The 26,221-nt window shown below is 43.6% G+C and overlaps 1 protein-coding gene across 12 annotated transcripts in view; it reads right to left on the bottom strand.

Moving 5' to 3' along the window:
* The window catches only part of LOC119957306 (alpha-(1,6)-fucosyltransferase), a 933,359-nt gene that overhangs the window by 131,469 nt on the left and 775,669 nt on the right, over nt 1-26,221 (bottom strand). For all 12 annotated transcript variants that reach the window (XR_005458786.1, XM_038785197.1, XM_038785250.1 and 9 more), the window contains 2 exons: nt 25,778-25,943; nt 20,138-20,252 (listed from right to left, as the gene is read on the bottom strand). Coding sequence is in view for 11 of the 12 variants with exons in the window: in XM_038785197.1 (XP_038641125.1) it covers nt 20,138-20,252; nt 25,778-25,943 (281 nt within the window). In the remaining variant the exon portion in view is untranslated. The remainder of the gene's footprint in view (nt 1-20,137; nt 20,253-25,777; nt 25,944-26,221) is intronic.

Below are 26,221 nucleotides of genomic sequence, written 5' to 3'. Positions count from 1 at the left end.
GCGGATGCAACAAATTTTATTTCACACTGCTTTAAAATGTTTGCTCCATGCTTCAGCTGTTAATTTTTACAAGCTTGTTTACTTTTCTCCATGTCCACACTCAGGCTGAACAAACAAACACACAGAGCCTATCTCTGCTACCAGACTCAGATAGAGAACAACTGAACTATTGAACAATTCAGATATGCTTGCATGGTTGATGCAGAGGGGTGGGAGGAGGCCTTGTGGCACACCTCTACATCCAAGTAAGAAGCTCCGGGATTGAGTTCTGTTCCCATGACTTGCTGAGCATGGAAGGTGCGTTCATGGTATGGCTGAACAGATTGATTGCAAACCTGTAAATCCTTCCAATATAATATGAAGACAAATTACTGTGGATACTGGAATCTGAAACAAAAATAGAAAATGCTGGACAATCGCAGCAGGTCTGACAGCATCTGCGGAGGGAGAATGGAGCTGATAATTTGAATCTGGATGACTCTTTGTCAAAGAGGACTGGAAATAGGATCAAATTCATACAGTCGTGTGTGTGTGTGTGTGTGGGGGGGGGGGGGGTGTAGAGAGAGCAATGGGGCTAGATAAAGGGGCCAGTGATAGGTGGAGATTGAAAAAGATGTTGTGGACAATAATACAAAGGGAATGTAAATAGGGGTGATCAAGGCTAAGAAATGTGCTGCTAGTGGCACATTAAGAGATCAGAATGTGCTGATGGCAGAACAAAAAGCAGAGTGTCAAAGGGCAACTAGAAACAGGGAACATATGGCAAAACAAATGTTGTTAAAAATGAAAAGCAAGTGTCTGAAGAACAAATGAAGTTGATAGGTGACAAAATAAGTGGCATCCGGTTTTGGAAACATGCTCTATTTTATTCACCCTTGATGATACTTCAAATTATGAATAAATATCTGGAACCAGAGGATGTTCAGTTTTAAGTTTGCAACCATTATTGCGGATGCTGGAATCTGAAACAAAAACAGAAAATGCTGGACAATCTCAGCAGGTCTGACAGCATCTTTGTGGAGAGAGAAGGGAACTAACCTTTCAAGTCCGGTTGACTCTGTCAAAGGGGAGAGAACTGGAAATGGGATGAGATTTATACAGTTGTGTGGGAGGGGGGGGGGGGGGGGTGGGGGCATGGAACATTGGGACTGGATCCTCCCAATATGGCAGGCAGCAAGAATGGGAGAGTTTCCCTGTTAGTCAGCTGCAGAAGTCAACAGCAAAGCAACTGCCAAGTATAACCATGGACCAACACAGGATTCAATGGTCACCAACACCCTTGCAGGTCAGGGTACCTGAAGAGAGAGAGAGAGTAGGGTGGGTGGAGCATAAACACATGGACCAGTGAGGCTTAGCGACCTGTTCCTGTGCTCTACATGATATGTAAAAAATGGCACATAAAATTTGCTTCCCTCTTGAGGCTCTTATGTTCACCTTGACAATACTTTCACATGATATGTAAAAAATGGCACATAAAATTTGCTTCCCTCTTGAGGCTCTCATGTTCACCTTGACAATACTTTCACATGATCCAAGTGGGGAGGACACTTGATTAAAGTGCAACTACAATTAAATCAAACTTTAGTGGCTACAAAATGCATTGGGATGTCCTGAGGTCATAAAAGGTGCCATGAAAATGCAAATTCTTACTTTCCCAAGCCAGTTTAAAATTTGGCAGAGTTCCTTTTTGAGATGACTACGTTATCCTGAAACAAGGTGGCCACAAAATTACACATTCTCCAACAGAGCAGGAAATGTAAAGGAGGATTATTTATAATCATGTTAATAATTTACATCAGAAATTCAAAAGCTTTCGTAAAATTACCAACAATATCTCACAAAACAGCAGAAATGTTAATGGCCAAATTACCCAAACTGGTAACTAATGGCGCATCAGTTAGTTGACCTTTGATGGATGGCAAAACACTGGATTTTCCAGTTCAATATCTAGTTTTAGAACTCTGGTTACAACATTAGTATCATCTTCCTGAACTTCCAGGAAGTTCTAGGCTTTGGTTCCAATGTCGTTCACTGAAATCCAGCTGCTACTTCTGAGCGATTGATTCGGTGCCTGTTTTTGTGATTTAAAACTAGAACCATAGAAACCTTACAGGAAGGTCATTTGGTCCATTGAGTCTGCACCAGCCCAAGAGAGCACTCAACCGTGCCCCACTCCCCTGCCTATCCCCTTAACCCCACACATTCCCGTACCAGCCTCCCCGGACAGGCGCCGGAATGTGGCGACTAGGGGCTTTTCACAGTAACTTCATTGAAGCCTACTCGTGACAATAAGCGATTTTCATTTCATTTTCATTCATTTCATTGATCATGGCCAATCCACCTAACCAGAACATCTTTGGACTGTGGGAGAAAACCAGAGCACCCGGAGGAAACCCACGCAGACACGGGGAGAAAGTACAAACTTCACACAGTCACCCAAAGCCAGAACTGAACCCAGGTCCTTGGCGCTGTGAGGCAGCACTGCTAACCACTGTGCAACACACTAACAAAGTAGTTTGACGTAAGTATGTAGAAGATTTTAAATGTACAATTTATTTTAAAAATTGTTAGGTACATAATTTTAAATGCTTTGTGGTTTCCTCTTTCTATATTGACTGAATCTTTACATTATAAGTGCATTAATGGAAATGTACGAATCCAATTGAATAAAGTGTTCGAAACTTTTTGAATCACTTTCCACTTACAATTCTCCTTTATCCATTTAATCTTTTGAACTGGTTAGTTCAAACCATTTATGCATTCCCACACACCCTGCCCCCTCCCTGTCATTTTAATTCCTTTTTTAAGGAAATATAGATTCTATATAAATATTGATTCTATATTCTTTCATGGGATGTGGGCATCGCTTGCAAGGCCAGCATTTATTACCTAATAGCCCTTACTATCGTAAGAGTGAGCCTCCACAGTTTCATCTGTTTCCTTACCAGGCCTCCGAGGTTGAGTGACGGATCTGGAATGGAACCCACCATTTAAAAGCTTTAACAGCCCAGTGATCTATGATGCTAGGGTGTCGTTATTTTTAGGTGGGATTCTGACTTACAGCCATATTTCCACAGATGGTACTTTCGCACCATTGGCTTGTACACCAAGGGCTGAATTCTCCCAAAATGGGGCTATGTCCCCATGCCGGCGCAAAAATGCTGACGTTGCACTCCTGAGTTTCCTCAAAATAATACAAGCTGATTCACTTACCTTCAGGGAATAGGCAGGGACCCGGAGTGCTTGACGTAGCTTTAGCTGTAGATACGGGCCCCCACACTTCCGGTTTCAAGTTTGCACATATGCACAGCGGCGAACTCCAGTGGCCGCGCCGAGCATCATGGCGGACTCCGACCACGGAGGCATCTGGAACATATAGGCCCCCACCATCAGCCACGTGGCCGAGGATCCGACCGGCCCGATCTCTCCTCCGGCCATCCATAAGGCACCCCCCCAGCCGACTGAGTCCGCAGCCGCAAGAGGCCCGACCGGCCACAGCATGTTAGTTCCACGCCGATGGGAACTCGGCCAGTCGGGAGTGGAGGATCGCTGGGCGGGCCTCTGGCAATGGCCCCCCAGCCGCGCAGAGTACTACGTGAACGCGCCGATTTTCGGGGCCTGGGTGAAAGAGGTTGAAAGAGGGTGGAGGGTCAAAGAGGGTGAACGAGGTTGAACGAGGGTGAAGAAGGGTGAAGAAGGTTGAAGGAGGGTGAAGGAGGGTGAAGGAGGGTGAAAGAGGGTGAAAGAGGGTGAAGGAGGGTGAAAGAGGGTGAAAGAGGGTGAAAGAGGGTGAAAGGTCAAAGAGAGTCAAAGAGGGTGAATGAGGTTGAACGAGGGTGAAGGAGAATGAAGGAGGGTGAAAGAGGGTGAACCCTAACCCTAAGAGGGTGAAAGAGGGTGAAAGAGGGTGAAGGACGGTTTAAGAGGGTGAAAGAGGGTGGAGGGTCAAAGAGGGTGAACGAGGTTGAACGAGGGTGAAGAAGGTTGAAGGAGGGTGAAAGAGGGTGAAAGGTCAAAGAGGGTGAAAGGTCAAAGAGGTTGAACGAGGGTGAAGAAGGTTGAAGGAGGGTGAAAGAGGGTAAAGGAGGGTGAAAGAGGGTGAAAGGTCAAAGAGAGTCAAAGAGGGTGAATGAGGTTGAACGAGGGTGAAGGAGAATGAAGGAGGGTGAAAGAGGGTGAAAGAGGGTGAACCCTAACCCTAACCCTAAGAGGGTGAAAGAGGGTGACGGAGGGTTTAAGAGGGTGAAAAAGGGTGGAGGGTCAAAGAGGGTGAACGAGGTTGAACAAGGGTGAAGGAGGTTGAAGGAGGGTGAAAGAGGGTGAAAGGTCAAAGAGGGTGAACGAGGTTGAACAAGGGTGAACGAGGTTGAACGAGGGTGAAGGAGGGTGAAAGAGGGTGAAGGTGAAAGGTCAAAGAGTGTGAAAGAGATTTTGGCATGGTGCTGCGGAGAATCAAGCCCCAAATATGCGCTAATTTCCAGAGTACAATGGAAAACCTCCTTCAAGGGACCCCAAACGTGATGGTCTACCTCGATGATGTTCTAGTCACCGGAATTACTCTGGAAGAACACATGTTTACGTTGGAAGAATTCCTACAAGGAAGCGGGTATCCACCTCAAACATGAACATTTAGATTCCAGGCCTGAGAAATGACGTATTTAGGATTCCGTGCAGATGTAATAAGTCTACATCCCCTCAAGGAAAATCAAGAGTATCCAGGAGGGCCCAGAACTCAGGAATGTAACTGAACTCAAATCTTTCCTTGTTGTGGTAAATTATTATGGTAGGCTACAAATCATTCTGGGTGGGGGATCTGGTCTTAGTTAGAAACCCCAATTGTGGCCCTCTATGGTTAGCCTGGCGGATTGTGTCCCAGTCTGGGCCCGTGTCACATGCAGTGAATGTTAGAACATAGAACATAGCGTGCAGGAGGAGGCCATTCGGCCCATCGAGTCTGCACCCACCCAATTAAGCCCTCACTTCCACCCTATCCCTGTAACCCAATAACCCCATCTGACCTCTTTGGACACTAAGGGCAATTTAGCATGGTCAATCCACCTAACCTGGACGTCTTTGGACAGTGGGAGGAAACCGGAGCACCCGGAGGAAACCCACGCACACACAGGGGGAACGTGCAGACTCCGCACAGTGACCCAGCGGGGAATCGCACCTGAGACCCTGGCGCTGTGAAGCCACAGTGCTATCCACTTGTGCTACTGTGCTGCCCACGGCAGGGGCAGGACTGTTAAAAAGCACAATGAGCATTTCAGGAGCCGGGGGACAGCCATCTTCATTTCAGAGCCGACGAGTCTCACCGGTGTTGACACTCCTGTGGATGTTCCTGAGAAGAAGGATCTGAGAGCTCCCGAATCAATTCAGCCAACTGTGCCGATGAGAGTCAGTGCATCCAGTTTCCTGACAGAGGAGATACACCTTCTGAACTGTTGTCTGCCACTGCCAACATGACTACCTCAGAGGCTGTGGAATCTTTGAGAGGATTGAGGTGGTCCAGGAAGACTCGAATGTCCCTGGATTGATTGACTCTTGATGAACTCTCTTCCCCTGATGTCTTTTAGCATGTATATACATATACCTGTACATAGTTTTGTATAAATTGTAATAAGGGACTTCAGAGGGGAGGGATGTGGTCACGGGGCCTCTTTAAGGGGGAGAGGAGGGGGAGGGGTCTGGCAGCTCATGTGACTGGCTCAGGGCCAATTGCTCAGAGCACACAAACCCTGGCCAATAGTGAGTTGGTGTGGGGCCCTGGGAGCAAGGACCCAGGCAGTGTGGATCCTGAAGCAGGAGAGGTAGCTCCCATCATTTTGTGTTCTGTGCCTGTATAATTACCAGCCTTGCCTTTTGTTTATAAAACCATTTGTTACCACTGGAAGCCTCGAGAGTGTTGGTTGTGACATTCCACATCATGAAAAACGTGCTTTACAATAGGAATTTCACCACCGTCAGAAAATCTAGCCCTGTGATTTCCACATACAATCATTCTATGAAAGTCAAGTTCATTGAGCAAATAAATTTGGATTGGACACATCAGTAATTTTCAATGTTATTATTCAATCCAACTTCAAGTCATTTTTAAAGTCACTGGGAAATTTGGTAGATGGGACTTAAAGATACAATACTCAGGGCACCATTTTCCCCAAAAGGGAACACAGTCCCTTAGTGAGTGCGTTTAGCTGAGTGTTTCCCAGCACTTGCATTGCCGAGAAATACATAACTATTCAACGCTACTCGCTTTGAATAAGGGCCCTCAACGGGAAACGAGCATACCCCTGTTTTTTTACAATGGGGAGCTTTGCTCGCCAGAATTCCCCGGGAGATCGGGACAATCTCCGAGGCCCATAAAAAAAAAATCCCCAACCTCCCCCCGCCCCCCCAGCCGAACGCAACATGGCAGGGTCCCCCACCCGCCGGCAACACCCACGGCGGGCAACCCTGACCCGATCATGCAATGCCCCTGCCAGCTGGCATTGCGACCTGGTCACCTTGGCAGTGCCCGAACGGCACTCAGGTGGCGCTGCCAGGCTGGCATTGCCAGAGTGCCCAAGTGACACCAGCAGAGCCAGGGCACCACCCTTCCCAAAGGGCATGCAGCTGGGGGCATCTGGTCCCCTTGGAGACCCCTACGAGTGTTGTTCCATCTGGTCCCTGTTTGTGGGGACCTGTACCAAACGGCACTCGTCCGAGGTCCCCGTGGCGAAGTGATTGAATCCCAAAGCCTAAGGTACCTCTGGGATCTGCACATTAGAGTAAGGCTTACTGCCTCGCTCTAATATACAGATTTGCCAAAATTTGCGTTGAATCTCGCAAGGTGCTGCGAGTCGGGTAGATTCTGGGAGTGGGGTCTCCTGGCTTTCACCAGCCATGCTGCACCGCAGTGAGCTGCTTTACTGGTGCAGTCTCCTGTAGCTACCTTTAGTTTCCTGCCTACAGGTGCCTGCTAATTTGAAAGAACACTTTCATTCATAGATATAAATTTTTCCTCTTTGGGATTTATTGTTTGAATTCTGTGCATTGGGTAAAGATTCTCGAGTGGCTATCTTGCACATGGTGAACGAAAAATAAGTGTGCTTTCCACTGTAACAATCCTGCATTGTTCAACATTTTAGATCTAATTATTTAAACATGGTTGGCTCCTGTGTTGTTGCCATGAGGTTTTTAAAAAATGGATAAATGTCTTCTACACTCAGACGCACTGTGGCTCAGAGTCCTTACTTACTATTCCTCAAGTAGAAACCACCTTCAGATTCTGTGCCAGTTTAGTGGGATATAAGTCATGACAGGGGACTCTCATATCCTCAGGGATACAGCAGTGAAATTCAAGGAATGGTTTGCTCAGGCTCTGAATGTGCTTGTTTTGTGCTATTCACACATATTAATTTTCTAGATCAATCTATGCCTTCATGAAGGTAAATTCTGCATGAAAATATGAACAGAGAGCAGACACTTCTCTCACAGATTAAACAACAGCACCCGCACCAAGATCCACACAAGCAGCGGTGCGACAGTGTTGCTTCAGCTCCAGCGACACTCAACAAGCCCAGAATCCAGGGCAAGTTAGGTTACACGTGGAATCCCTTTGTTCGGTTGCTTAGATCAGCAGACTCATACCAGTTACATCACAGCTATCTGCGTCAGGTAAAACAGAACATACATATTCCTTTTCCTTGCAAAGAACGGGTCCTTGCGTATGAATGTTTGCCCCTTCTAGCAAGCGTAAATGAATAACATTATGAACTTGGTTGATTATCTGAAATTGGTTTCTCGCTATTGGCACACTTGGGATTATTCAGTTAGTGCTGCCCAATCACAGAACTTGGACGGCACGGTAGCACACTGGTTAGCACACTTGCTTCACAGCTCTAGTATCCCAGGTTCGATTCCCGGCTTGGGTCACTATCTGTGCGGAGTCTGCGTGGGTTTCCTCCGGGTGCTCCGGTTTCCTCCCACAGTCCAAAAATGTGCAGGTTAGGTGGATTGGCCATGCTAAAATGCCCTTAGGTTAGGTGGGGTTACTGGGTTACAGGGATAGGGTAGAGGTGTGGGCTTAGGTGGGGTGCTCTTTCCAAGAGCCGGTGCAGACTCGATGGGCCGAATGGCCTTCTTCTGCACTGTAGATTTTATGATTCTTTAATAACTGATAACTGGACACCTGGAGGAAATAACCCAGCTGGTTTTTGAGGCCTGAGTGTGTGTGTGTGTGTGTATGCGTGTGTGTGGGTGGAGGGGGTGGGGGGGGCGGTGGGGCGTAGGACTGACTGGATTGTTCCATACAAAGACTGAATAGTTGATGGACTAAATGGTCTCCTTCTGTGCTGTAAATGATGCAGTGACACTGCACATTGGACCTGCCAGCTTCCTCAAACTCAAAGCATCATGGTTTTCTACTTAGCGATGTATTTCAATAACGTGCAGTGTGGGCCAACTTTTACTTATTGAATCATACAGGACAGGGTCCATTCGGTTCATCATGTCTGTTTCAGCTCTTTGAAAGAGCTATTCAATCAGTCCAGTTCCCGTCACCACCACCCTGTTCTCTCCCCCCCCCCCCCCCCCCCCCATAGCCCTGCAAGTATTTGCCTTTCAAGTTTATACAGATACATACATACATATTGAAGGTTTCTCATATAGATCACTCTAATTGTTGCTGCCCAAAATGTAATATGAATATTTATCATCAGAATTTGCTGGTCTGAGTTTAAACTCTGCACCCCATTGGTGGCAGGAATTAAAGTGACAGTAAACGAGTCCGATGAACGTGATAAAAATAGAGGAGATGGGTGAAATGACTCATGGCCAGCTCACTCACTATCTCACATGTGATCACTGGATGTTTACAGCCAGGGATCCAGATATATTTACACAGCTTAATAAATATATGTCACATTCGAAGTAGCCAGTGATCCACGGTTGTGGTATCAGGGCCACCTTCCTTTCACAGCCTCTGGTTGTGGCTACACTTGGCTCAATTCAGTTCTGCATTAATCACACCATTCACCCTTAATCGCCACCTAATACTCATGAAAATATCTTTAAATTGCTGCCGTGACATATCTACTGGGCAATGTCATTTCAAATTTATCTAGAAACTTGCGCTCAATTCCTTGAAGTACATTCCGGCACTGTACCCGAAGGAATTTAAGTATTGGTCCATTTTTTCTGAACAACTCCAGTGACCTTCTTTGCTTAGTTTAAGGTTACAGACAAGAGACATGGCAATTAATTCTGTGGCAGTCTGCGGAACAGGTTGGAGCGCTGGGGACAAGCAGCTGCCTGGAGATACCCAGCAACAAGAGTAATTTGATTAGATAAATGCCTACGTCGAGAATTTAAGACAAGATTGATGGAGGTGGGCAAGAAAAGGCCAGCAAAGGCTGAATAGGCGGCGGAGGCAGCAGCAAGACTGGAGCAAGCAGTGGAAAATGAGAAATAAAAAGGTTAATCAGGGTTGAAATGCTGTGCTTTTCCCAGTTGCGGGGGGGGGGGGGGGGGGGGGGAGGGGAGAGCAGCTCATCAAATGCACAGAGCGTCTCTGGCCCTGATTCTTGTCAGACGGTTACCAGAGCTCCAGGAGCATCCAATGTTAGACGCCAATAGAGTTCGTGATGAAAAAGATGTGTAAAGAGAGGATGACAGTCCCCCGTATTAATAAAATCACAGTCCAACTGGAACTCTGTGACATTCTTCTCTTCCATGCCTATTACCCTGGTAATGAAGTGTAAGAGTGACAGCTTGTTTGGGAAGCCAAGCTCCACTGACTAAACCTCCCGCAGTCAGACTTTTTAAATTAATCCTGTACTGAGGGACACAGTGCCCACCAAGTGCTACTCAAAGTCAGCCTTAAAATTCCTTCAGCGTCAACAGCCAGAGAGAGAGAATACAGGAAGCTTCAGAAAAATCAGATTAAAAATTCTGCCATAAATCTATACAATTTAAACCTGAAGCATTCAGCTCATCGTCCTGTTAATGCATCCCCACTGCACAGCACAATGGCTGTTTTCCAGGTTTCAAACAAATCTTTGCACATTTTCTTTCAGGCAGAAGAAATTAACTTTTGGCAGAAATGTGGACGTTGATCTAATTTTGCCAATCCCCGAGTATCCATCCCAAATCATGTTCACCTGGCTGCAGTGATCATATCTATACCATGCCAAACTCAGCCCTTCTCGCAAATTGTCCAGGGGGTGAGCAAATCAACCTCATAAAAGCTGCTGGTGAAAGATTGCAATCACATCAAACAGTTCATAAGGGTTTGACAAACAATCCAATCTGAACTGCAACAAACACCGATATGCATAAGTAAGCTGGGTCCATAATATGAAAGATGGCATCTTGGGATCTAAGATTTCAAACACGCTTCAGTAATCTCTGCCAAGTTGCAATGCCAGAGTGGAGCTAACCACTAGATAAAATATGAAGAACTTATACTCCTATTGGGGGACAAACGAAGAGACGCAGGGTAGAAATTATAGGTGTCGTCGGCAGGACGGACAATTTGACAGACCATTTAAAGATCCGTTGACATCGGGCGGGAATTTCTGGTCTCGGGGCGGACTTGACTGGATAATCCTGTCGTTATATTTCAAATACAATAAGTGCATCTCGTGCTTAGATTTTAAAATAAAAGCTTTTAAGCATCCAGTCAAATTACATTAACTGCACCACAAATAATTTTACATATATGCTAAATATAATTTTTTTTAAATTTAGAGTACCCAATTATTTTTTTTCCAATTAAGGGGCAATTTAGCATGGCTAATCCATCTAATTTGCACATCTTTGGGTTGTGGGGGTGAAACCCATGCAGATATGGGGAGAACGTGCAAACTCCACACGGACAGTGACCCAGGGCCGGGATTCGAACCTGGATCCTCAGCGCCACAGTCCCAGTGCTAACCACTGTGCCACATGCCGCCCTATATTAAATATAATTGCCCACATGCAGTAACTTTTATTTAAAGTTACTATCATAGGTACTGTGTCGTACAATACTTGGAGGCACTTATGTCTGAATTTTTACACCAATGGAGAGGCTCTCCGTATCTGCAGAAATGATGGTGGGATACCTGCATCTGGAAGTCCCGCTCCTGAACCAGACTCCCCACCCTTTTTTCAGGGGATCGGGGGCTGAGTGGGGATAGGTTCTAATTTACACATCGGTAGTTCACAGAGTTAACCTCACATGTTAAGAGTGCAGCCGCCTTAGTCAGATCTTATTTTGGCTGGTGGGATGTCTAAAGCATGTCATGTGCACTTTAGAATTCGTAGGTGAAGGTCTAAAGCTGCCAGAATTATTTGAAGCGGAGGTTACCCTTTTGAATGTGGAATGAGAGCACTTTGGGAGAGGTAAAGTGCTAAAAGATCGTAATAAGGTGCCCTCTGGATTTTTTAATAGCGTGTAAAAAGTGCATGAACTCCTTGGAACTGTCAAGCTCATTGGAACTGTCAAAAGAGCAGCCAAGAGAGCCATCAAGGCATTTAAATTTCCTGCCCGTTAAATGTTTAAAAAGCAGTTTGCAATGTTAAAAAACAATGCTTATTATTTTGGGGGCTACTATTACAGGTTTTGAGCTGCATGACTGATTTTACACGCTTCCATTATCACCGTGGGTGACTGTCAGTCCAGATTAATTGACAACTCCAAGTGGGCTATAAACTCTTTGAAGTAGGACTATGGATACAAATGCTGGTTTTCAAAAGGGATTAAAGAACTTAAATGTAGTGAATTTGTTTTCATCAGTAACAGTGTTTACTCAAATAGTGAATTCATTCACCACTCAAACTTAAAATGAGTAACATTCTTGCTGAAACATTTAGCTCAAATTGATCTCCTTCCAACAGATCATGTGCCTCAGTTTGGGCTGCGAAGAAAGTTGGAAAGTTTACGGTTGCCCAATTAAATTTGTTTCATTGGTTATCTACAAGCTCTAGAAAATTGACACCCATTTAGTCACTTTTCCAATTAAGTGATTAATGGGTGCATGTCATAGGAGTATTTTGGATTTTGTAGTTATTATGCTAGTTGACTTTGGACTAAAAATACCAAAATGTAGCCCTTCATACTAATTGTTTTTCAGACTTGCTGATGTCTGATCCTCTGATATGGAGGAAGCAACAATACTCAGTCAACCTCTGGAGCAGGATTTATTTTCGGGGAAAAGAATATTCAGGTTTTTGGTAATCGGCAGCCAATCACTTGCAGGGTTATAGACATGGATTCTCGACATGGATTCCATTGAAAACTTGCCTTTCAACCAAATGCTTCCACCATTAAGGTCTCTATGGTACCAACCATCACTCAAGTATGAACCTCATATTTTATGCTCATTATTAATAAAAAGTACAACTCACAGGACCCTGGACTCTTAGTTCCTCAGTTTAACAGAAAAATAATTAACTTCTCATCATCTTTACTCTCGTCTCCTGCTCCTCACCTTGAGGGAACTGCCTGTCTTCTCCTCACTGTGTTGTGTTAAGACTGGATCCATTCTCAGTCACTGACTGTCCCTGACCACTTCCTGCTCTGATGCCTTGTCCTAGTGTTAGATGGGGACATGCAAGCACTGCACTGTCTAACCTTCTGTTGTTGCTTCTTCTTTCACTGTTAGACAAAATCAAGCACAAAATAAATGACTAGTATTTTACAGTTCAAAACAACAGGTGAATGCAAGATTAGAGGCGAGACTTGAATTGCAACCTTGTGTGTGACTAAATCCCAGTCAATTAACTTGTGAAGTGTTTGGTTTAAAAAAACAGATGGGATAACATTTCCATTCAAATTCTACTGGGCCAGTTTCGAAAACCTTTTTAAATATAAATTTAGAGTACCCAATTCATTGTTTCCAATTAAGGGGCAATTTAGCATGGCCAATCCACCTACCCTGCACATCTTTGGGTTGTGGGGGCGAAACCCACGCAAACACAGGGAGAATGTGCAAACTCCACACGGACAGTGACCCAGAGCCTGGACCGATCCTGGGTCCTCGGCGCCGTGAGGCAGCAGTGCTAACCACTGCGCCACAGTGCTGCCCCAGTTCCGAAAACCTGATGTTATATTAGAACCCTATGCAAAGTAATTCTATATTTTGAAAGGAATTTTAACAGCATCTAACACCATAGACAGTAAACATTTGTGTAACCGCAGAACACAATGGAAATAGTATGTAAATAATTAATGTAATTCACTGCACACTTCAGAATATCCATGTCCCTGAGAGCTCATCAGTAATATTGTCAACTCTATAACCTTTCCCTTCATATTGTTGTATAATCTAGGACAGCAAAGTAACAACTTGTTTGGCAGTTTTGGAATAAAAAAGAGATTGTGAGCAATAGCACTTTAATCGAGTCTCAAGATATTTTAAAATTCATTCATGAGATGAGGGTTTCACTGGCTAGGCCAGCATTTGTTGCCCATCCCTAATTGCACCTTGAGAAGTGGTGGTGAGCTGCCTTCTTGAATTGCGGCAGTCCATATGGTGTAGGTATACCCACAGTGCTGTCAGGGAGGGAGTTCCAGGATTTTGACCCAGAGACAGTGAAGGAATGTCAATAGAGTTCCAAGTCAGAATGGTGAGTGGCTTGGAGGGGAACTAAATAGCAATCGTGGGTTTATAAGGTGCTGTCGAAGGAGCCTTAGTGAGTTCCTGCAGTGCATCTTGTAGATGGTACACATGCTGCCACTGTGCGTCAGTGGTGGAGGAAGTAAATGCATGTGGAAGTGGTGTCAATCAAGCAGGTTGCTTTGTCCTGGATGGTGTCAAGGTTCTGGAGTGCTGTTGAAGCTGCACTCATCCAGACAAGTGAAGAGTATTTGATCACACTCCTGACTTGTGCCTTGTAGATGGTGCACAGGCTTTGAGGAATTGGGAGGTGAGTTACTCACCACAGAATTCCTACCCTTTCATCTGCTCTTGTAGCCACAGTATTTCTATGGCTAGTCCAGTTCAGTTTCAAGTCAATGGTAACTCACAGGATGTTGATAGCGGGGGATTCAGAGATGGTAATGTCACTGTGCATCAAGGGATGAGGGTTATGTTCTCTTTTGTTGGAGTTGTTTGTGTGGTATGAATGTTACTTGCCACTTGTCAGCCCAAGCCTGGATATTGCTGCATTTGGACATGAAATGCTTCAGTATCTGATGAGTCGGGAATTTAAACAGTGTAAGCTAGTGGCTTCTGTTGGTTTAAAACGTTCCATGAGAAAACATTTCATTTTACAGCAGTAAACCAGTCTTACTCAATGGAAAGTCAAATATAACATTATAATTGTGGAGTAGATAATTCAGTTTCTTGAAACTATTCCAATAATGCGTTAGATCATGCATGATCTGTACCTCAACCTATTTACCCATTATGATCCATATCCCTCGATATTCTCACCTAACAAAAATCTATTGACCTCAGTCTGGCAAGTTTCAATTGATTTAGCCATCGGTGACAGCATTTTAAATCTAGTCATGACTTCAATCAGAGCTATGCATTAAAGTTCACTTATAGAAATAAAAATTATACATTCCACACGAGCAGAGTGCCACTGGAACCTACCATGCATCTTAAATGTTCCATCTGTACAAAAACAGACCTAGCCCTGGAAAAGCCAGAAGATGTGTTATGGGGTTAGATTTTTAACGAGAAATGTTATGCATTGTGAAACAGCAGGGAGACAGCTCACCTATAAAGCAGTGCTTTTCATATCCTTAGGATGTCTCAAACTGCTTCACACTGAATTATCAGAATCAAATCAAAAAAATTGTTACAGCGCAGAAGGAGACCATTTGACCCATCGAGTCTGTACCAGCTCTCCAAATCAGCATAATGGCTGAATGTCACCCCCCTTGCCTTTTCTCCATACCTCTGCATATTTGTTTCTGTTCAACTTGCACCATTTAAGGGCCGCACGGTGGCACAGTGGTTAGCACTGCTGCCTCACAGGGCCAGGGACCGGGTTCAATTCCAGCCTCGGGTGACTGTATTGAGTTTGCACAATCTCCCTATGTCTGCTTGTGTTTCTTCCGGGTGCTCCAGTTTCTTCCCACAGCCAAAGGATGTGCAGGTGAGGTTGATTGGCCATGCTAAAATTGGTCAATGATGAGAGGGGGAATTAAATGTTGGCTAGATCATTGGGAGAACTCCCTTTTCTTAAAATGGTGCCATGGGATCCTTCACGTTCACCTAAGCAGGCAGAGAACATAACAGAAGCAATTTATCAAAGTAGCATTGTGTCTATTTCAGTCAAGTATTTCCAGCCCACTGGCCCCCATTTCTGACTGGGATTTCCGTCAGTTAGGAATTGTGTCCACCACTGCTTTCGATTTGAAATTAATATCTCCCACCCCGATGAACCTCATCACAGCATCCACACTGATATGGAAGATTAGCTGGAGAAACTAAAGTCTTTTTTAACAATACCAGCAATGTTAAAAAAAGCTGCAGCAGGAATTAAAGATATATAGTCAGCCCAACGGAACAGTATATGGCACATTAATTGTGCTATGATCCCAGTTGATGTTATAACTGGACAGGAAGATCCCAGAATGGAACACTCGCTCAAAAGACAGTAACATTTACTTTTTAAAAATAAAACACAGAAGAACAGGGTGACAGGACCGCTAATTAGTTTTAGCAATAAGAATTTTTTTTATTAAACTGGAAAACAATTGGGTTATGATACAATACGCCTTTACTCCCTCCTTAGCTTAAAAATTACACACAGGTCTTAGCCTTCTTCTCAACTCAGTCTGTCTTTACTAAGCAGTGCTTTATTCTAGTTCCTTTAACCTCGTATTTCTTGGAAACTTCTCCTCATTTCTCTAGTTTCCTTACTGAACTGCTCTTCAGATCTCTGACACTTGTTTTCTTTTTTTTAATGTATTTTATTACAAATTCAAACCAAATTTTGTTTCAAAGAACATTCCCACATACCATTAATATGTACAGTTTGAACTTTATCCCCTTTACATCCCTCCCTCACCTTGGTGACAGACAATCCTTAAACATGAAGCCCTTCCTCTGACACCCTCAAGGCAAACCTAATCTTCTCCAGGCTCAAAGAGTCCTGTACATACCCCATCTACGCTACCACCCCAGCGGTGCTGCCGACCATCAATTCAGGAATGTTCTTTGCTGGGTAATCAAGGAGGCGAAGGCCATCACATCGTCTCTCTCCCACCCCCTACAGCTCCAGCATTTCTGATACCCTGAGGGGAGGGGGGAGTGGGCCGACGTTGTGGCCTTTGCCTCTTTGATTGCCAGTGAAGTCAAGGGGCATTACCCCAAACCCTAGTATCTCCGACAACACCTTAAACACACATCCCTTAAAAACCCTCCAATTTCTTGCACCCCCCCCCCCCCCCCCCCCATCCCCCCCTCCCCAACATATGGGCATGGTTCACCGACCTCCTCCCACACTTTTCATAGAAATCTTCTACCCCTGGGAATAATCCACTCATCCGGGCTCACATCATGTGCACCTTGTGCCCCACCTTTGTTATGGGCCAGGGTTTAGAGAACCCGCAAAGTGTATCATGGAGTTCACCTGACTCAGAACTTTCACTATATTGTGGTATGAGGAGCACATGGTCCACTGTACATGTGTGGTACAGCAGAAATGGAAAAGTATTTTTAAAGCCAAACAATGTTTATTCTAGGAACTCAAGTTCATCTTTTTAAAACATACAGTGAACATCTTAGCAACCATCAATTCAAATACAACCCTCAAAGAATACAACACTAAGTAATCCTTTAAGCTTTCCTTTTAACATCCAGAAGACTTAACAAAGAACTTTTAACACAGAAGCATATCAGGTTAAAGTCACTACTGAGAGAAGTTATTAGTTTTAAACCACCAAAGGATCGATTTAGATTCTTTAGATTACAGAAAGAGAGACTAATACCCCTTCTGGCTGTGCCTGCAGCTATCCAGCTCTGAAAAAGAAACTAAAACACACCCTGCAGCAAACAGCCTAAAACAAAAGTAAAACGCTGACAGACAGCCCAGCTCTACCCACACTCTGGCATCACTGATAAACATCTATTTCTTAAAGGTACATTTCTTAACCACCCATTTCTTAAAGGTACTCTCACTACATATATTTATATACACACCAATTTATAAACACCCATTTCTTAAAGGTACTCTCACATGACACCTTAAATTGTCTGAAACTCATCCTCACCCACGAGGAGGTTGCGTCAATTCGATGCAGCACTTCACTCCATATCCCCCATGCTAGCTCAATCCCCAGCTCCTCTTCCCATTTGCACTCAATCCTGTTCACCAATGCCTTCTCTTTATTTTGCACTTGTTTTCTTAACTATACTCCAGGTAAGGCTTTTCTTCTAGCAAATCTTAAGATATGTTCCCTCTCTAGCCTTCCAAAACACTGCTTCAAGCAGAGCTGTGAGAGCTGCCTTGTCTCTCACTACCTACCTTCAACTGTCCACAAATTAGCTAAACTAAAACTTAAAAGCTTCTCTATAGTACAAGACGCTAGCTGCTAAGTAACACATACATGCCTTTTATTGATTCTTCATGGTGTAGCCCTCTCATAGCACAATAGAAACATAGTTGGACCTTAATCAACTCCCACACACACAAACACCTTTCTCCAGCATGAATCTACAATAGATTGTACCCTTCCAGGCACAGAAGATTTTAATTAAACCCTTTTAAAACTATACCTTATTTTGAAAGTTTACCAATACAAATATAAATCCCTTAAAACTCCCTTTATTTTCCTAACAATTGACAAGGGCACCCAATTTCCTAAGTACACAACTTAGCAAAAGGTTACAGAAGTGAAGGCTTGCACTAGTTGAATTGTTGCTATTTTTAAAAATATATAATATATACATATTTTATGCAGTTTAGCTGCCTCTGTGGATAGTCTCCCTGCGATGAACCTCATTACAACACTGCACTCAAAGGATTAATATTCTAGAACAATTCTATGGTGACTTAGCCAGCAATAATGCCAATTTCCCAACGTGTTTCTGGGGGAAGGGTGGGTCATTTAAATAACAAGTTCAAGTCTAGGGATGGTGCGGTATTGTGTGAAGCAAATAATGGCATGATGGGAAAAGTAGTCAAGTTTTCTTGGTACAAGTGAATTTAAACTGATTTTCATATAACCTAAGGCACAGAATACAGAGACAGCCGAGGTCAGCATGTCCTGAGAACTGGGTGACTCTGAGAGTCTAGATAAGGCTTGTTCGTCATGAACCTAGAAGCAGTCTCAATACATAACAAGCTGAACAACTGTCTCTTCCTGTTCGTAAACAAATTTGTCCCTTTCTTAAAACAAAGACAAGATAATGATATGAAACTCCAGTCCCCTAAAGGTCAGCAAGGTGACGCCATTGTAACGATTATTACTTATGTTTTACTTTCGATCAAATTCCTGACCAAGTTGTATTCATGTTATCTTGATCCTATAATGTATAAGAATCGCCTTCTTTTTCTGTAATATCGCAGACTTGGGACGGACTCAGCAGTTTGTAATTGACTGCCTTCCGAATTCAAGTCTCAGCCATTTACTGCTAGCAGTCAGTTCTAATTCATAAATAAAGTTCAGTTTTGCTTACCTAATGAATGCTGTTTGAATTTCTCTATCACAGTCAAGAAGCGGGGAAAATATTGAAAACGACATGGGAGGGGGTGGAAGAAAAGCCCTCAGGTGATCAACTTGAAGCAATAATGTGACTCTAATATAAATATGAAATGGCCACGATAGCAATTTGGTAACTTTGCATCACAACTTGTTTGTAAGGTGCCAGGCAGCATTCAAACATACATTCTGGAGATGTTGGGAGAATTTTACTATTTAAAAAGGGAATTGTCTGGATGCTCAAACCAGTCATGTACATTTTCTGCTTGCAATATATTGGGCTAGAGTTTTATTGTGGGAATGAATTTAAAGGCATCTGCTGGAAGTTTGACTTGTCTTTGCATATTTCGGTTTATACAATTTTGTGCATGGCAAGCTATTGAAAGAGCATAATGGTGTAGCATTAGGAGTAGTGCAGCTAGGATGGGAGTGAAGTAACTGTGCATCGCCTTTATCAATTTGATTGAAAGATTGAGAAATAAACCAAGTTACGACTGACAAAGAGGTGTAAAATAGACTGTGGTGAATTCCATGTTGGGTACAAAAAGAGAAATACAAAAAGAAACGAATCAAAGATTTGGATAAATAAAGAGAAAGACAGAGAGAGAATAAGAGAGGAAGAGAGAGGAAGATGGAAGAAAATTGCTGTGTCTTAAAAAAAAAAATCATTTTTAAAATCTCCAACAATTCATATTCAAAAGAAAGAGACTCCATACTTTGTACTATAAAATATCAGTGCTAGCGATTGCCAAGAAATACTAGAGTGAATTAACAGGATACTTTGCACTCTTAATAACATGACAACATTCTGTGGCAAGTTTAGTTCACATCCACCACACAGGTACAGCAACCGGACAAAATGAAATGCATTGCAATGGTGAGGCAGATAGTGAAATGCAACCTTCTTAAAGTGACACATCTTAGGCAACAGCTTTTAGGCATTGTTAGTTAGCCACATATCTGCCCCTCTCCTAAAGCTGCTGTGCCTTTTCCACTTAAACAAGAGTGAGCGGATGAATTTGTCAGCTTCTTGAATTGTTTCACTTTGTGGGCTACTCTCCAAGGTACTGAATATTAAACCAGGTGATGCTATGAAGAATACTTGTAACAAAGTCAACACTGCAATGAAGCTGAAATTATCAACGAGACGAGGTTTTTCAAACAAACAAGTGTGAACAAATCCACAAGTTTGAAGAACGGCGGAAGTAGTCAATATACAACCTAATAGGATTCCTCCCACAAGGTGACGTTAAATATGGTTCTCAATGGTTCCATGGGTCTAGAGATACTGACAACAAATACCTCAAATCTATTAGTCTTATTTTCGCAGAGTTACTTTTAAAATTAATCACACAGCACAAATCTTACTTGTGACATTAATCCCAACTGAATATTCTAATCTTTTGTTCAATATTTTGAGATAAGCCTTGTTTGATTGACATTGCAATACGCTGGCATAAATGGCCTCTCCTTCTATGAATTCACACTCATTGTACTTCAAACGACCATTACCTGAAGGTATGTTATTCTCCGCTGAACCAAATCTGTCAGATCCATGGCCTCTTTCTCTCTCCATTTGTCAGCGCCGTCTGATTGGCTGAGGTAGTATACATCAGTCATAATAGACCTAAACAATTGCAAGGAAACACAAACAAGTTTTTAAAAATTCAAATGCCCAGTTGCCATATCGCAATCACAAACACCAATAACAGGGGACTGATTAACATAAAACATTGGGAAAATTCCATCTTCCTCTCGTTCTTTCTCTCACCCTGCCCATGGAACAAGTTTTAATTTAGTTGAGACTAAAGCCAATGAAAGTTGGCAACCTGGAGATGCAAACAATTTACTTGGGTAATCAGAATTGATGGAACAAAATTCCATCACCTCATAGCTCCCAAGTCTGCAGTATAAACTCCTTCCTTTCTCATTTCATGTCTGCCAGTAAAAGGTGGAGTGAATGTGTTTCAGTCTAAATCTGGGACTGTTGTCAGGAACACAGAGAAGTATCTTCACATCAATCTGTGAAAATGCTTCAATGGCTCATCAGATATTCCACAGTGCTTTGTCAAGATCAACAAAACCCTGGTTTTTAATTGATCCTCGGCTAGAGCAGGAATGGAGTCCCAGGGATGGGGGAGTGGCAAGGGAAAGGCAGCAAAGTGGCATCAGGATTTCTGTGCTTTATCATTCAGTGTGGACACAGTCATGACACCTGTGGTAGTATGGCCCCTTTAAGGGCGATCTTTTGCTGGCCATGTGACCTGCTCAGGGCACAGTGTGTGGAATCACTTGAACCCCGACCAATGAGGAAAAAGCCTGGGGCCCTAGGAGCAGAGGCCCGGGAACCATAGACCTGGGAGTCAAGGAGTAAAGACCTGTATGATATACCTTTGTGCCTGTATACAGTAAACCTGGTTGTTGTTTCCAATAAACCTCTTTGTTATACAAGAAGCTTCCCCAGTGATACCTTGCACTGTTATAACACCCTATTAAATTTGCCTTGGCAGGCATATGATAAATGGCCAGTTGGCAGCAGATAGTTGCCAGCCACTGTGGACTATATCCCAGCATAAAAATGTTGGGAAAATGAAACCACACAGCTGACTGCAAGCACTTAATGTTATCGCTGGACATTTTCTTGTTTTTAATTTATTCGTTCACGGGATTTGGGTATTGCTGGATAGGCCCGCATTTGCTGGGACCATCCCCAATTCTCCTCGAGTAGATAGTGATGGGCCGCCACTTGGACCCCTGCAGTCTATGTAGTATAGGTACACCCACAGTGCTGTTAGGGAGGGTGTTCTAGTATTTTGACCAAGCGACAGTGACAAATTGGTGACAAATTTCAAGTGAAGGTTGGAGTGTGACTTGGTGGTGCTCCTATGCTGTTTCTGCCCTTGTCCTTCTGGGTGATAGAAGTCATGGGTTTGGACGGTGCTGTTGAAGGAGCCTGAGTGAGTTGCTGCAGTGCAGCTTGTGGCTGATACATCCACTGCTGCTGCTGTGCAGGTGGTGGAGAGACTGAATGTTTATGGTGCTGAATGGGGTGCCATTCAAGCGGGCTGCTTTGTCCTGGACTCTTTGTCCAGGCAAAGTGCAGAATACAGGGTTAAAACTAAGTTATTATAAGAAAGCCTCAATGGAGATTTAACATTCAAGCAATCTTTCATCCTTTGAACAGACCAAAACTGGTTAACTGTATAAGTCAAAAACTAGAAAAACATATCCGTGCACTTTTAGATGCAAATTGAAATGATTCAATTTGCATATCTTTGACAAGTTCAATTAAACCATTTCATATTGCCTCACTTCCAATTACTTCTTTCACCCTATCTCACTATCAGTTTTTTTTGCATCTTTGTTTGCTGTTTACACAAGTCCACATCCCATTCACCCTCTGTACAGCTAGGCAATAAACTGCTGCCAAAGGGAACTCAAAATGCAGCATTGGCAACATTGGGAAAGAGCCCATCTCCTGATTCCACTTTCACCCCCCCCCCCCCCCCCCCCCCCCCGAACCTCCCTACTCCACCTCCCAGAAAAGATTAACTGGGACGTCCAGGCAGGCATCCCAGGCAGCGTTCAATGCCCTATCATTCATTATTAAACTGTTCTTTTCATTTCCACTTCGATGGCTTGAGAATAAAAATGGCTTACAATATCAACAAAGTGAAGAAACAAAAGAAAAAGCATGACTGTGCCCAGCGAGTGTACTATTCAAGATGGACAGTTGAAGACAGTCAAATGTCATCTTTCAATATTCGCAGCCTTTGGCTGAAGCTGCCGTTCTCAATTACAGTCTCCTGCTTGACTGAATATTACTGCTGTTGAGTAATGGTTCAATAAGAAGTGCACATCGCCTTGGAAACCTCAGGGTGTCATTCCAAGCACAGAAGCAGATGTCAGGGTTGGAAAGCTTGAAGCAGTGCTGCTGTGTCACAGCAGATCACAAGCATTTGGGCAAAATGGTGTCACATTTTAATTGATGGCAGCCAGATTCAAGGTGGTGTCACTCGTAATCCTAGGAGTTTCCGTGACAAAAGGTGTTCAGTTTGACAATTTTCCATTTGACTGCAGCACTCACAACCACGCACGAGTGTCAGACTTTGGAAAATTGGCTACGTGAAAGTTTCCTAAAAATGTACAGCATCCTTCAACCCGGAGGACATTTGGCACGTGGGAAGGATGCCTACAGATCCTCTAAATGTAACCTGCAGTCAGGGAAAATCCCAGCCTTTGCTGTGGACTCACACCAATGCACATCCCAGATGTTTGCAAACGATGGACTTGGCCTCACTTTTGCATCAGTAGTGTTTTATCTTCTGAGTTATTTCGGGTTTATATTGTATGTCAAATTAAAAATTGTATTATACCATCCCAGTCAGCATCTTCAAGAAAGATACCTGCTCTGCCTTAGGAAAGAAAAAAACAGCCAGGTTTCCTGTTCCTCCTCACAATCCTGCAATCCTTGTGGTCTGATAAAGACTGTGGGCTAATTTCACTGCCCCTCGGTGTTGGGATCACGAATCGCGATTAGGCGTTAAATTGGACATTTGGCCGACATCGAGCTGTGCGCCGAACCTACAGCTATGCCCTGGCCCCCTACTGGTGGCAGGATCAGGGTTCATGCCCACACGCCAATGGGAGGATGCTAATGGATTTATGTGGGTCTTAATGGCGCATTTGTATCCACTTAACAGGCCAGTCACCGTACATTTCAGCCCTGTGTGACTTTCCGGTCCAGAGAACATAGTCTCCCAAACGGACAATCTCACCCTGTGTTTGGCCATTAAGCCTTCTGCCATTCATTATCTAATCTCACAAATGAATAATGATCAGTTAAGCTAGGCACTATGGATACATAGCCCTTGCAAAAAGTCCGTCCCTTCAGGGTAGAAGAAAAGAAAGTTGGCGAAGGATGAAAAACGCAACTAAATATACTTTACAAATACCCATCTTCCTGACTAGTTCCAACTTAGAAAAATGATGTTCTTTGTCAGAAAACAAAGTCAAAGATCACTCTACCTTTCAGAACATATTGTCTTGCAAAGCATTGCCCAACGTGCAGCCTTTTCACACCAGGAAGATGTTTTGCAGTTCTCACTGATTGGCATCATGTGCACTGGATAGTAAGGAGTGTCATTTGGGGAGAATTAAGCTGGACAGTGACTCCATCTGTCAAGCCAAGAACTCAGGCAATGAGCGCAAGAGCTTACCTGATGAACCATTTAGGATTTTCACATTCCATATTTAATATCTTTAGCACTGCCTTGAGTGAAGGGCAACACTTCAACACAATTCACACAACAAATGTTGTTTTCTTTCTAGAATGACACAGCTACCCTCCTGTATTAAATACCTTGCTTGGTCTGATCAAGATAAACCTTTATGCAGATGGCATGCAGTTTGGTGCTGAGGTGATTTTGGGAGGTGAAGAACAAATACACCTTATCTTTTGTTAAACAGTGGCAATTGCGAATGGTAACCATCTTTGGTACTAATGCCTTTTTTATTTCTCCAGCTGTATGACCAAGTCAGCCATGCAGTTGTGTAACATTTGGAAAATTTGAAACAAAGAACTTTCATTTCAAGTTATACATTCCTTTCAATGCTTATCCACTAACAAGTTTGCTTAAAAAGAACGGCAGAATAGCTCCATCAAAAGAACTTACATGTTAAAACTAAACTGGCGATGGAAAATGGTGATGCTCATATGCATTTATAAATCATAGTTGATCACCCCTTACCAAACCTAACTCTCCCTGGCTGAACCTGAAATTCTGGGTATACACAGAGAATCTAGCTTCCGGAACCAAGGAGTAGTCAATGCAGTATTTTAGAGTGGTATCCATCCAATTGTGGAACTGGAGTTTATAAGACAGACATGACAGATTGGATGAATATTTCTTTCACGTCTTGCTGTATAACCCAGATCTCGCCACTTCATGGTTTATTCAAATGTTCGGTACAAATTGACCTGCAGCATTTAATCTGCACCAATATAGCTATCTCACTTGAAGTGGGCAGAGCATTGAAGAAGATAAAATACCGCATTTCTTTCTGGTAGCGTACTTTATTAGGGCTAGTTACATTATCAGGTTAATGTTCAAGCAGCTATGATGTGTTTCTGGTATGGTGTCGGCATGTTGGGCCAAAAAACACTCCATTTTCCTGAAGGCAAATCCATATTATGTATTAGCAAACATCAGCAAAAGAAGAACCTGAAACTACAGTGCTACTGTGAAAACATAATTCTGCAAGGTAGGTAACTTATGTCAAGAAGAGTCAACCATTGACTTCGCCAGACCACCAACATTTCGGCCGGGATTTTCTGGCTGTTCGCCAGTGGGATTTTCCGGTCCCGTGTCTTTCCCAGCGGTGTGAGGTGCATACAATGGGAAGCTACATTGACAGCGGTGGGACCAGAAGATCTCACCACCAGGCAATGGCGGGAGGCCTCCAGTGCCGTGAAATACGCTGTGGGCGTGTGCAGAAAATCTCACCCAGAAATCTCCAATGTTTGGAAATAATGGCAGTCACAGTGAATTTCATGGAAAAGTCAAACTATCCCACATTTCAATGGTTGGAGTGAACAACCAAACACTTGTCAACCTGAGGTCCTGGAAGGCCACTGGAAATTGCAAGAGCAAGGTTTGACAGGTGTGCAGTTCCGAGACAGATTGGTGGCTATAAAATCCACTTGGAGCATTAATGAACCTCTCTGAGGCAGCTGAAACAGCAACATTATCTTTTTTTTTTAAAAATGTGCCGTCTGTTTGCTTGATGGAAGTTTTCTATTGCTGCGTGATGACTTTTACGTTTGACTTGGGACTGAAAGCCAGCTGTCATGATGATTCAGGCCTTCCAGAATGTACTCCCTCATCACACAAAAGAATCTGTGGCGGAGGTTATTATTAAACTGCGGATGGCAGAGACATCTCATCGCTTTCTAAAATTGTTTACAATGTTATGCAATGTCAGAGCTGCACAATGCACAGTGAAATCTCAAGCAGCTTTCAGAGGCGGTGGTGCAGTCCCACAAGCTGAAAGGGACTGTTAATGGCCCTGGAACAGCTGCCACGCAAATAATAAAAATGAAAGTAGACGCTTTCAACATTGCTGCGTTATTGAGGAGCGACTAGATCTTACCTCTGCTGGTGGCCAAGGTTCTCGAGCAACGCGTCCGCATGCCTTTGTGCCTCCTCGCCCTCCAGGTGTTTCACCTTCTTGACTTCACTCTGTACAAAGAACCACAGCTCCTTCACTCCATTCTCAATCTTACGTCGTAACTCCTCATGTTCTTTCCCAGGACCTGCTGCAACGCAAGAGAAAAGCTCCAAGTGAGCGTTTGGAATCACCTCACTTCACTGACTGTATGTGCTCTCCCGACAAAGGCATCTTGTTCATAGAAATCATAGAATTCCTACAGTGCAGAAGGAGGCCATTCAGTCCATTGAGTCTGCACCGACCCTCTGAAGAGCACCCTAGCTAGATCTACTGCCCCCCTCTATCCCCTTAATCTGCACATCATTGGACGTCGAGGGATAATTTAGTGTGGTCAATCCACCCAATTTGCACATCTTTGGACTGTGG

Source organism: Scyliorhinus canicula, chromosome 2, assembly GCF_902713615.1.
Source record: "Scyliorhinus canicula chromosome 2, sScyCan1.1, whole genome shotgun sequence".
Lineage (NCBI taxonomy): Eukaryota > Metazoa > Chordata > Chondrichthyes > Carcharhiniformes > Scyliorhinidae > Scyliorhinus > Scyliorhinus canicula.
This window is presented reverse-complemented; position numbering and strand designations above follow the sequence as displayed.